At 34.6% G+C, this 14501-nt stretch overlaps 1 protein-coding gene across 1 annotated transcript in view; it reads right to left on the bottom strand.

The window, feature by feature from the left end:
- The window catches only part of DNAJC1 (DnaJ heat shock protein family (Hsp40) member C1), a 186621-nt gene that overhangs the window by 73029 nt on the left and 99091 nt on the right, over window positions 1–14501 (bottom strand). Inside the window, exon 8 of the mRNA XM_057731493.1 lies at window positions 8269–8432. Coding sequence (XP_057587476.1) covers window positions 8269–8432 — 164 coding nt within the window. The remainder of the gene's footprint in view (window positions 1–8268; window positions 8433–14501) is intronic.

Genomic DNA, 14501 nt, shown 5'->3' on the forward strand with positions numbered 1-14501 from the left:
TTCATAGAAGACTTATTTTCAATGGCCAGAAACTAGAAGCAAATCCAATGTCCATCAAGTAATAAATAAATTTAAAAGACTGTAGTGTACCCATACAATAGAATATTACTCAGCACTATAAAAGGGAAAACCACAGAAACATGAATAAACATGCATAAATCTCAAAATAGAGCATGTACCATATGCTCCTACATACATAATATGTTAGATCATGCAAACTAACCCACTATGGATTATTATTCAGTGATAAAAAGAAACAAACTACTGATGCACTCAAACACTTGGAGGGATGTTAAGGGCATAATGTGAGTTTAAAAAAAAAAAAAAGTCAATCTGAGCACCTAAATCTATTAAGCAAATATTAACAGAATAAAGGAAGAAACAGACAGCAATACAATTCAACAACATGGGCTTCCTAGGTGGCGCAGTGGTTAAGAATCCGCCTGTCAATGCAGGGGACACAGGTTCAATCCCTGCTCCAGGAAGATCCCACATGCCCCGGAGCAACTAAGCCCATGTGCCAAAAAAAAAAACAAAACAAACAATTCAACAACAGTAGGAGATATTAATACCCCACTTGTAGCAATGGGTAGATTATCCAGACAGAAAATCAATAAGGAAACATTAGCCTTAAATGATGTGTCAGACTAGATTAATAAACATATACAGGACAGTCCATCCAAAAGCAACAGAATACACTCTTCTCAAGTGCACATGGATCTTCACGATAGATATGTTAGTCCACAAAACAAGTCTTAAATTTAGGAAGATTGAAATCATATCACATTCCTACCACAATGGTACTGACATTAGAAATCAATTACAAGAAAAAAACAAAACTCACAACTGTATGGTGATTAAGCATATGATCATCTGAATAGATGCATTTGACAAAACTAGACAAAAACATTCATTTATGGTAAAAAATTCTCAACAAAGTGTGTATAGAGGGAATGCACCACAACACAACAAAGGCCATATGTGACAAGCCCAAAGCCAATACCACACTCAACACATGAAAAGATGCTCAACATCACTAACCAACAGGGAAATGCAAATCAAAACCACAATGAGGTAACATCTCACATTTGTTGGAATGGCTATTATCAAAAAGACAAGAAATAACAAGCGCTGGCAGGAATATGGAGAAAAGGAAACCCCTGTGCATTGTTGGTGGGAATGTATACTGGTCCAACCACTATGGAAAACAGTATAGAGACTCCTCAAAAAATTAAAAATAAAACTACCATATGACCCAGAAGGTCCACTTCTGGGTATTTATCCTAAGAAAGTGAAAACACTAATTTGAAAAGATATATGCACCCCAGTGTTTGTTGCAGACTATTTACAATAGCCAAGATATGGAAAGAACTTGTGTCCATTGATGGATGAATGGATATAGAAAATGTGACACACACATCCACAGACACACACAGCAATATTATTCAGCCATAAAGAAAGAAGGAAGTCTTGCCATTTGTGACAACATGGATGGACCTTGAGGGCATTATGCTAAGTAAAATAACCCAGGTAGAGAAAGACAAAAACCAGATGATCTCACTTTTAAAGACGAATCTTAATAAAAACAAACAAAAACCAAAAAAACTAAGCTCAAGGAAAAGATAACAGATTGTTTTTTAAAAGACGTGGGGCTGTGGCAGTGAGGGGTGGATGAAATAAATGGGTGAAAGGACACAAATAAGTCATAAAGATGTAATGTACAGCATGGTGACTATATTTAATAATACTATACTGAATATTTGAAAATTGCTAGGAGAGTAAATCTTAAAAAGTTCTTTTTACAAAAAAAATTTTATAACTCTGTATGGTGATGGATGTTAACTACACTTACTATGGTAATGTGTTCGCAATGCATACAAAATCATTATGTTGTAAATCTGAAACTAATACATGCCAATTACACCTCACTAAAAAAAAGAGCGGACTAAAAATGAAAAGGCATTAAAAAAAGTCTATCTCAAGAGGTCACACAATGAATGATTCCATTTATATAATGTTCTCAAAATGACAACTCTTGAGAAAGAATAAACTAATGGTTATCAGAGGTTAAGGATGGTGGAAAGGTGATGCGAGTGAATATAAAGAAGTGTGAGTGATATTTGTGTTCTGTATCTTGAATAGTTCTATATCTTTATTGCAGTGGTTGTTACATAATCTACACATAAAATGTAGATAAAATGGCATACAACTAGACACAACAATTGTCAATTTCCTTCTTTTTTTTCTTTCTGGCTAAACAACAAATTTATTTCCCTCACCATTCTAGAGGCTGGAATTAATGTCAGTTTCTTGGTTTTGAAATTGTACTGTAGTTACATAAGATATAACCATCAGGGAAAACTGGCTTAAAGGTACATTAGAATTCTGTGTACTATCTTTGCAGCTTCCCATGAATCTAAAATTATTTCAAAATAAAAAGGTTTAAAAAATTCATATTTTATAAGTCTAGCATGTGACTGACCAAACCTGACAAAGATATTATAGGAAAAGAAAATCACTCATAAACATAAAAGCAATCTCATAAACATAAAAGCAAAAATGTTAAACAAAATAATATCAAATCATATAAAATCAAATGGGAAAGTAAGGTGGTTTGATATTAGGAAAACAATCTATGTAATTCATCTCATTAAAAAATAAAGGTTAAAAAGCTTATAATCATCATAACTGACACAAAAAAGTACTTGGTAATATTTTATAGCATTCATTTTTAATGAATAAAAATTCTTAGCAAATCTAGTAAGAGAACTTAATTTGATTTTTAAAATTCATAGAGTGACATTAACAAAAATGGCACAGTAAGGAACTCCAAATTCTACTCACTCTATAAAAGCAACAAAAAAATGAACCAAATCTATCAGACTCAACTTTTTCTTAACTCTGGAAATTAATCAAAGACTTGTTGTACTATGGGTAATGTATTAAAGAAAGACAGCTGATTCTTGATAAGAACAGCAACCTTTGTGTTACATTAACTTACCCCAGTCTTATTCCCTGATCCACAGCTCAGCACTATCTATGAAAACAACAACCATATTCTTGATAGTGGAGGGAGCAGAATGAACTAATTTTCAAGGAACTGTAATCATTTGTTTTGACCTGTTTCGTGGCTCCTTGGAAGACCGATCAAAAGGCTTGTCTTTATTTTGCCTAACTGAAAATTGGCCTAATGCTAAAAGCTCTTCCCTGTGAGTATTTTGGAGAAATGGTTACAGTCTAGTATCTTATTCATTGCTTCCTGAGGCAACAGAAGAAAGTTGGGCAAACAACAGATTAACCAAAAAGCTTGAGAAGAAAGGCTGAGGAATGCAGTGCTCTGGGAATCTAGGCCAAGTGCATGCTCAGGGCTGTGAGCATGGTCAGAAAAGACCTGAGAAGGACTTAAGTTTTCACCTGCTGTTGACCTTGAGGCTCTTTGGAAGCAGAAAGTGAAGGCTAAGGCAGAACTGTCAACTGCCTGCCGTGTGGAAGGTAAGCCCCAACACATACACAGAGCCTGTGGCAAAGACTGGAGAATTTTTGGCTCCAGACATTCAAGGAAATCTCTGTCCAATTATTGGCTGATCACTAAGCCAATGGAATAGAGACTTCAATGGCTACACAAAACAAAAGGAACAGTTTGCAGAATTAGTAAAGTCAGTAAACAAACAACTACAATAAGCCAAACATAACAATAAATCCTGGAAAGGGGAGAGAATCTGATTTTTTCAGAGTTGCCAACTAATAATAGTCACAATATCCAGTCTTCAACAGGAACAATGAAAATTACCATATCATCAAAGAAACAATGTAGTATGGCCAAAATAAAGGAAAAAACAAATAAATAGAAACTGTGCCTAAGGAAGACCAGACACTAGAATTTCTAAGCAAAAGCTTTAAATCAGCTATTTTAAATATTCAACAAGCTAAAGGAAACCATGTCCAAAATACTAAAGGGAAGTAGGAGAACAACATGTCACCTAGTTGAGAATAAATCAATAAATAGGTAGAAATTCTTAAAAGGAATAAAACAAAGTCTGAGGGTGAAAAGTGCAATAACAAATTAAGAATTCACTAGAGGGGCTCAACAGCAGATTTGAACACGCAAAAAAAGAATCAGCAAAGTGAGAAATAAACCCACTGGGATTATCTGGTCTGAAGAACAGAAAGAAAAGAGGATGAAGAAAAATAAGCAAAGCCTCAGAGGCCTGTGGGATATCACTAAGCATATCAACATATGCTTAATGCAAATGATAGGGGAAAGGAGGGGGTGTGAGAGAGATAGAAAGAGAGACAGAGAGAGAGAATATTTGAAGAATAATGGCCAAAACTTCTAAAATTTGAAGCCCAATGAACTCCAAAAGGATAAACTCAAAGGCATCCACATCTACATACATCACAATCAAACTGATCAAAAGCTAAAGACAAAGAAAGAGTCTTCAAAACAGGAAAGGACGAGTAACTCATCATGTACAAGAGATCATCAATGAGATTAACATCTGATTTCTAATTAGAAACAACAGAGGCCAGGGCTTCCTACGTGGCGCAGTGGTTGATAATCTGCCTGCCAATGCAGGGGACATGGGTTCGATCCCTGCTCCAGGAAGATCCCACGTGCCGCGGAGCAACTAAGCCCATGCGCCACAACTATTGCGCCCGCGCTTTAGAGCCCGTGAGCCACAACTATTGAGCCCATGTGCTGCAACTACTGAAGCCCACACGCCCAGAGTCCATGCTCCACAACAGGAGAAGCCACGGCAATGAGGAGCCCACACACCACAATGAAGAGTAGCCCCCACTCACCGCAAATAAAAAGAAAGCCCGTGCAAGGCAAAAAAGACCCAACACAGCCAATAAAATAAATAAATAAATAAATATTTATTTAAAAAAAAAAAGAAACAACAGAGGCCAGAAGATAGTGGGATGATGTACTCAAAGTGCTGAAAGAAAGAAAAAAACAGTCAAACCAAAATTATTTATTTGGCAAAACTATCCTTCAAAAAAGAAGGAGCAATCTTGACATTCCCAGATAAACAAAAAGTGAGAGTTTGTTGCTAGCAGCCTGGCCCTACAAGTGCTTAAAGGGACTCCCTCAGAATGAAATGAAGGGACATTAGACAGTCACTCAGTGGCACATGAAGAAATAAACACCAGGATAGGTGTTTTTGTATTTACAAAGATAAATATTAAAAAAAAAAAAAGCATAAATGTATTTTTTATTTGTAATTCTTTTTCTTTTTTAATCTCACTAAAAGACAACTGCATAAAGCAATAGTTATAAATTTGACAAGCACACGATATATACAGTTTTAATCTGTGAAAATAACAGATTATATGGGGGAAAGTTTAACACTACTGAAACTAAGTTGGCATTAATCCTAACTAGACTGTTATAAATTAAGATGTTAACAGTAAACCCTAGAGAAATCACAAAACATATGTCTGAGTAAAGACTTGTATAAGAAAGTTCACAGCATTTTTATCACAGCCCCAAACTGGAATCACACCAAATATCCCTTAACTGATGAATGGATAAATAGTATGAGATATATCCATATGATGGAATATTATTTAGCCATAAGAAGAAATGAAGTACTGTTAAATACCACAACCTTGAAAACTTGATGCCAAGCAAAACACAGAAGGCCACACATTGTACGATACTAATTATGTGAAATGTCTAAATAGGCAAACCCATAGACAGAAAGTAGATTAGTGGTTGCCATGGAAAGGGAGAGCGGAGAACTGGAGCTAAATGCTAATAGCTAGAGGGTTATTTATTTATTTTTTTGGTGTGATGAAAATGTTCTTGAATTAGATAGTGGTAATGGTTGCACAACATACTGAACAGACTAAAACCACTGAAGTGTGCACTCTTAAATGGTGAATTTTATGTTCTGTGAAGTGTGTCTCAATTTAAAAAATGTTATAAAAAGCCTACAGCATATAACATATTTAACAATAAAAGAATATATAGTTTTAATAATTAAACTAAAACTTTTAATAAAGAGAGCTTTTTTGAGATTGGAAATGAAACAAAGATACTTATTGTCATCGCTTCCATTCTAAGTGTACTAGAGATCCTTAGCACAAAAGAAAAAAAAGTGTAATACTCAAACTGTTAAAATTAAAAAATAAATTTAGCAAGGCTGCAGGATACAAGGTTATTATACAAACATCAACTGTATTTCTATATAGCAAATATAATTGGAAAGTGAAGTTTAAAAAAACAATATCATATATCATGTCATCTAAAAACACTAAAATAACCAGGAAAAATTTTTTTTTAAAAACCTGCAACACATTAAAAAAAATTTTTAAAGACCCACATGCATGGATTTATTCATGGGTTGTAGAGTCAAGACTGTTTGGATGCCAATTCTTCCAAAATTAATCCATATATTCAATATAATCCTAATTGGATATCTCAGCTGAATAATCTGTGGAAAATGGCAAGTTACTTTATAAATTTTTTTTCCACATATAAATTTTTATGTGAATGTAAAGTGGCAATCTTATAGGAGGAAAACTAAGCTGGAAAATCACTATACCAGATATCCAGTATGCAGCTACAGTAATTAAGATGTGTTGCATGGTATCATCACAAGGGTGGAGAACAAAGCAGAAAGTCTAGAAACAGACCACACAGTCACGGACACTTGTTCTATAATAAACGTGGCATTTGCAGAGCTGTAGGAAGCAGCGTTTTCACTGAACTGGTACTGGGTCAATTTGTTTGGAAAACTTTTGAAAAAATATTAAGCTTGATCATTACTTTACACCACACACAAATATAAACTCCAGGGGATTATGAATCTAAATGTAAAAAAGTAGAATACTAAATAAAGCTTCTAGAAAATTTGGAAATATCCTTATGACTGCAAAGTTGGAAAATATTTCTTAAACACAACACAAAAAACATCAAATAAAGGAAAGGAAAAGATTGATGATTAAAATTAGCAATTCTGGTCATCAAAAGACACCATTAAGAGAGTGAAAAGGGAAGCCAAAGTGGGAGAAAATATGTGCACAGATTCACCTCTGAAGTACATTAAAAACCTCTTTACAAATCAGTAAGAAAAAACACAAGCAAGCCAATAAAAAAAAAAGACTTGAAAAGGCATTTCACATAGGAGAATGTCACTGTCCAATAAACATGAGAAAAAGTGTTCATTCTTATTCATCAAAGGATATGCAAATTAAACCATAATTAAATATGACTACACACCTAACACTATGGTTAAAAGCAGAAAAGACTTGACCCAGTGTTGGCAAGAATATAAAGTAATTGAAGTTTTCATATCCTGCTGCTGAGCTATAAATTGATACAAACATTAAAAAAAAAAAAAAAAACTATTCAGAATTATTTACTAAAGTTGACCCTGCAACTTAACTCCAAAAATAGAAGTTTACACATATGTGTACTGAAAGTACAATAGTGTCCAAAGGAAACTTACTCACTATAGTTGAAAACTGGAAACAATACAAATCTCCAACAAAAATAAACTGTGCTATATTTCTAAATGCATTATACAGCAACGAAAATAAACAAACTACTGCTACACCACAATAATGAATAACTATCACAAATACTATATTGAATAGAGGAAAGCAGATGCAAAATAGTACTCATGGAATGTGTTATGGACTGAATGTCTGTGTCCCTCCGTCCATCCATATGTTGCAATCCTAACCCCCAATGTGATGGTATTAGGGGGTGGGGCCTTTTGGGGTTCATTAGGTCATGAGGGTGGAGCCCTCATGAATGGGATTAGTGCCCTTATGAAAGAGACCTCAAAGAGCTCTCTCACCTCTTCCGCCATGTGAGGACACAGCAAGAAGACTGCTGTCTATGAACAGGAAGAGGGCCCTCACCAGACACTGAATCTGCTGGTGCTTTGATCTTGAACTTTCCAGTCTTCAGAACTGTGAGAAATAAATGTTTAAACCACCCAGTCTATTATATTTTTATTATAGCAGCCCGAATGGACTAAGATAAGATGATTCCAGTTATAAACTTCAAACAGCAGGAAAAACTAATCTATGGTTAGAAGTCAGGATAATTATCATCTTTGTGGAAAAAAAGAAAGGCAGTAACCAGGACGAAGCGTGAGTGTGGCTTCTGGACCACTGGCAATGTTCTACTTCTTGATATTGGCAATGGTTAACTTGATTTACCATGAGATAGTTTACTGAGCTGTATATCTATATTTTATGTACTTTTCAGTATGTATTTTACTCAATTAAAACAAAATTTAAAAAATTTACCTGTTTTTTCTGTGTTCTGTTCCTATTTTCCAGCCAATCATCCATTTGCTCCTCAATTTCTTCTATAGAAGTCCCATGGTCATAAGACTGAATATATGCACTTTCTAAAGGTGTATATACAGGAAATTCAGGTTTTGGTTTTTTCACTTTAACTTTCTTCTGCTCTAAAAAAAAAAATGTTTAAAAGAACAAATTAATAAATAATAAAAAGAACTTCTAACATTTTATTCATAGACCATTCTTGAAAGAACACATAAATATATATTGTTCTTTCAACAGAATAGAATTGCTGGGCTTCCCTGGTGGCACAGTGGTTAAGAATCCGCCTGCCAATGCAGAGGACATGGGTTCGAGCCCTGGTCTGGGAAGATCCCAGATGCCGTGGAGCAACTAAGCCTGTGTGCCACAACTACTGAGCCTGTGCTCTAAAGCCTGCAAGCCACAACTACTGAGCCCACGTGCCACAATTACTGAAGCCTGTGCACCTAGAGCCCATGCTCCGCAACAAGAGAAGCCACTGCAATGAGAAGCCTGCACACTGCAACAAAGAGTAGCCCCCCGCTTGACACAACTAGAGAAAGCCCGCGCAGCAGCAGCAACAAAGACCCAACGCAGCCAGTAAATAAATAAATAAATAAATAAATTTATTAAAAAAATAGAACTGCTTTGCTATAGTTAGCTGTAAGTTTTATTGTGCATTATCCACTGCACTGTTTTAAAATAAAACTCATAGATGCTAATGATAGATGATTATGATATAACCACCATATCAATTTGTATATACCTTTAGTGTTCAAAGTACTGTTCATGAAACATTTCATTTTGGCATAGTGAAAAGGGCCTGATCATTAGTGTTTTTATTCTACCTTTACTACCTAATAGTTGCATACTATTGGGCAAGTAATTTAACCCTTAGAACAGGTGTCCATTTTCTCTTCTGTAAAAGGGAGCTATATCTAATCTCATAAAGTTGATGTGAGGAAAATTATATATCCCCTAACATGCTACTTGGCAGAAAATTAGCTCTTAATGGTATACATTCATCTTTTCAATACTTTACAAATGCAAAATACAATCTGGCAACATCAAGGGTAGTTATCAATAGATGTTTATCAATTTATCAACTGGCCTCTCCATTAAATCCCTTTTTGATTGGAGAGTTAACACCAAGAAGCAACTTCACTCAATCACTACTGTCAAACTCATCCATCCTTATAACCATATCTCCTCCATCCTCTGTGTATGTGTTACAATGTCAATGTAATAAAATTAATATGATATTGGCATATGAAGAGACAAATTAAAATTTAATAAATGAGGCTGGCACAAATGAATAGCCATCTGAAAGAAAATTGGAAACAATGTTATAATGCATACCAAAATAAATCCCAGTTGGACAAGAGACTTGACTTTAAAAACCAAAACAATAAAAATCTTGCAAAAAGAAATCTAAAATACTACCTGTACTAGTTAAAGGAAGAGGAAATCTTAACTAAGAACGAAAACCCAGGTGCTATAAAAAAGATAAAAGACAATAAACAAATCAAGAGAGAAACAACAGATTTGGAAAGATCATCTGCAATTCAGAGTACAAACAGAAGACTGATATATAAAATACACAAAGAGATCTCAAACTGACAAGAGAACAGGCAGCCCAATAGGAAAAAGATGGCCAAAAATAATGTGCATTAAGAATACAGTGTTATGGGAACAGTTCTACTTAAAAAAGGATGTTACCTTATCTAGAAATTAAATGGTATCTAATACCATATTTTATCCTTTATTGCATCAGTACCTTTATACATACAGGCTTTTGAAATGGTGACTTAAAAAGCAACAACAACAAACTACCTGATACTACAATAGGAAATTAGTAACTTATATGACATATGAGTCTAATTTAAAGATATAAAAATATAGTGTCACCAGAGTACAATATGAGCCCGAATAGGAGGCCAAGTTTTTGTCCTTGTTTTTCAAAATTATTTTTCAGAAAAGAGGAAGAAGCCATATAAATGATTCCCTATGAAGTCTGTCACATAACTCATTTTCTCACAATTTCTTTATTTTGAACAACAAATTACTCCTAAGGGAAAACACACATAAGCTAGAAAGTATATCTCATCAGTACTAATTCTGGTTGCTTACAGAGAATCAGTTATAAAAAGGAAGCAAATAAATCTGCTTTATTTATTTCTGGGGTCTTGATCACAACTGCAAGTGTTTGAATCTTTTCAAATGAGCATTTTTAAAAATCACTTTAAAAAAGTAATACAGAACTTCCACTTCTGGAAAAATGAAGACGTACTTCTTCATAGTCCTCCCACTAAGAAAAACTAAAATCCTAAATGTTATATGAAACAGACGCAAGAAGAATCTGAATGTTGGAGCGAAGACAGACCGACCAACTAGGAATGGCAGGACCCAATGAGCAGGTGGTAACTTTCCTGGGTTTTCTTATGGCCTCATATATCCCAGACTTGGTCCTAGAGAAGCCTGCAACCCAGAAACACTAACAGGCACAGAAATAATTGGAGTAATAATAACAGTAATAAATTTTAAAAACTTTCTCTTTCTAGCCAAAAGGACCAGAAAAGCAGCAGCATATCGAGATAACACTTTTAGATAATAACCAATCTACTTCAGGCAAACAAGACAGAAAAAACTGTAGCCACACCCCACCCGCATGCCAGAAAAGGCTAGTGGGAAGCCTAGACTCCTGGCACAGTGAGGCTGTAATGAGGCACCCCAGTTTCAGGGTGATGTGGAAGAGGGCTATGTAGGGAGCTGAGCTTTCACCTCTGCTAAGAGGTAATGGGGATCCCTCTTCCCATGTGGAAACAGCGAGACCAAGTTGGTAGCCTGGGTTTTTTCATCCACCCAGGGGTAATGAGGTGTCCCTCCTCCTCCCTGCCACTGTGGTTTCCGAGGAAGCCGAGAGGACAATTAGGGCTGTAACAACTGTCCAGCAGAAATGAGGCACCCCCCACAATGCCAGTGGGGGCCATGGGGGGAGCAGTAAATAGCCAGGCTGGGGTGAGTGGAGACCCACTGGCAAGCAGGGACACTCACACCCACCCAGCCCTGACAGGGGCCACAACCACCTTCCGCCTCAGCTGTAATACAAGTCATGAAGGGGACCTGGAGTTCCACTCCTACCTGATTGTAACAGGGCAGTAACCCTCCCCCTTCTACTGCTAGGCTTTGGTAGAGAACATCAGGTATAACAGAGGATTTAAATAAGATCCAGAGTCTTTTAATACCTGAAACATCCAAATTTTAATAAAAAAATCACTCATCATACCAAAAACCAAGGATATCTCAATTTGAATAAAAAAGTTAATCAACAGATGCCAACAAGATGAAAGAGATATGCAAGTTACCTGACTAGGATTTTAAAGCAGCCATATAAAAAAGATTTGACAAGCAACAATAAACATTATTAAAACAGATGAAATAAAAAGTCAAAGGCAAAGAAACAAGATATAAAGAAGAACCAAATAAACTGAAAAGTGTACTGACTGAATATGGCATATTTTTCAAGTGCTAAATGAAAAGAACTGTCAACTCGAAATTCTATATCAAGTGAAAATATCCTTCAGGAATAAAGGGGAAACCAAGACATCTGCTGATGAAGGAAAAATAAGAGAATGTTACCAGCAGACCTATCTGATAATAATGGCTAAAGGAAGTTATCTAAACAGAAAGGAAATCATAAAAGAAAAAAAAATTAAAATAGCAGGAAGGAGAAACAACAAAAGGAAGAGTAAAAATATGAGTAAACACAATAGATTTTCCTCTTCTTCTTGAGTTTTCAAAGTTATATTTGACAGCTGAATGGAAATTATAACATTCAATGTATGTAGAGAAAATATTTAAGACAATTTTAAGTGGGAGACATAAATGGATGTAAAGGGAGGTAATGTTTCTATATATCACTTGAAGTGGTAAATTGTTTACACTAGTAGATTATGATAAATTATATATATATAACACAATACCTAGAACACCCACTAAGTAAGCTGTGCAAAATGATATACTAAAAAAACAAAAACTGCAGTAAATCCCCTACATACGAACCTTCAAGCTGCAAACTTGCAAAGATGTGGACATGGGTTCACATGTTCAATCACATAAGTTAGCTCACATGTCTGGTGTACATTGTCATGTAAGCACATCCTCTACAGTGGTTTTGCTTTTGTGTACTTTCCTATATGGTACTGCATAAAGTACAGTATCTTTATTTCAAGCCCAGGATGTCCGGCAGCAAACATAAAAGTGGGGTGATGTAGCTGGTACTACCATACTTTTCAAGGTACTGTACTGTAAGCTTAAAAATGTTTGTTTTTTTGTTTGTTTTTTATGTATTATTTGTGTGAAAAGTATTATAAACCTTTTACAGTACAGCACTATATAACTGATTGTGTTAGGTACTTAGGCTAACTTTGTTGGTCTTACAATCTGGACTTAAGAACACACTTTCAGAACGGAACTCATTCATATGTATAGGATTTACTGTATAGATAAATTCAAATGGAACGCTAAAAAAAAATAATTCAAGTAACCTACAAGAAAGAAGAAACAGAATAGAAAACAAAAAATAAAAATTGGCACACTTAATCCCTAATATATCAATAACTAGATTAAAGGCAAATGGTCTAAACATAGCAATTAAAAGATAAAGATTGAGGGAATACAGGATATGTGCATAAAAACAGATGATTGAACTTGGTGTACCCCCCCAAAAATAATAAATAAATAAAATTATTAAAAAAAAGAGATAAAGACTGGTACAGTGGATGAAAAACCATGATCTACATATATGCTATCTACAAGAAATTTATTTCAAGTTAATCAAAACATTAATCAAAAGAAAGCAGGAATAGCTAATTAATATCAGGTAAATAGACTTCAGAGCAAAGAAAAGTACCCAAAAGATGCCCAAAACAAGCAGAAGGAAAAAAACTATAAAAATAAGAAAAAAAATCAATGAAATTGAAAGCAAAAGCAACAGAGAAAATCCATGAAATAAGGAACTGGTTCTTTGAAAAGATCAATAAAACTGACAAACATCTGGCAAAACTGACCAAAAAAGAGAAAAGTTACCAATATTTTAGCACTGAAACAGGAGAATCACCACAGGACATGCAGACATCAAAAGGATAACACACGAACAACTCTACACACATAAATTTCACAATTTAGATGAAGTTGACCAGTTTGCTTGAAAAATACAAACTACCCCAACTCACTCATTAAATAGATAAATGAAATAGATATTTGAATCCTTATAATTATAAAGGAAATTTAATTTGTAACTGTAAAACTGCCAAAAAAGAAACAGCCACGCTCAGATGGCTTTACTAGAGAATTCTACCAAATGTTTAAAGAATTAATACAAATTCTACAGTCTCTTTCAGAAAATAGAAAAGACTTCCCAATTCATTATATGATGGTACTATTGCCCTGATACCAAAATCATACAAAGACAGTACAAAAAGAGAAAACTATAGACTAATATCTCTCATGAACATAGATACAAAAATCCTTAACAAAATATTTGCAAAGAGAATTCAGCAATATATAAAAAGAATTACATACCATCATGGTATTTACTGCAGGGGTACAAGTCTGGTTCAATACTCAAAATTCAATCAGTGTAATCCACAATATTAACAGGCCAAAGAAGAAATGTCACATGATCATGTTAATTGATGAAAAAAAATTAACAGAAACTTAACAAAATTCAACACCCAGTTATGATCAAAAACTCAGAAAACTGGGAATAGAGGGAAACTTCCTTAACTTCATATAGGGCATCTACAAAAAACCTACAGCTAACATCCTACTTTTAATGGTACAACACTAAATGCTTCCCCTCTAAGGTTTAGAACAGATGAAGGATGCCTTCTCTCCCCATTCATGTTTAACATAGTTCTGGAAGTTCTAGCTAGAAAAATATGGCATGAAAAGGAAATAAAATCCATACAAATTAAAAAGGAAAAAAATAAAATTATCCCTATTGTCATACTGACATGACCACCTACATAGAAAATGCAAGGAAGCTACATAAAAACTCCTAGAACGAGTAAATCCAAAAAGGTGCAGGATATAAGATTTACGTACAAAAATCAACTGAATATCTTTACTTAAAGGGAACATGTGGAGACTGAAATTAAAAACCCAACACCATTTAATCACTCAAAATAAAAAAGAAAGAGATATAAATCTAA

The sequence above is a fragment of the Hippopotamus amphibius genome, chromosome 4, assembly GCF_030028045.1.
Source record: "Hippopotamus amphibius kiboko isolate mHipAmp2 chromosome 4, mHipAmp2.hap2, whole genome shotgun sequence".
NCBI lineage: Eukaryota > Metazoa > Chordata > Mammalia > Artiodactyla > Hippopotamidae > Hippopotamus > Hippopotamus amphibius.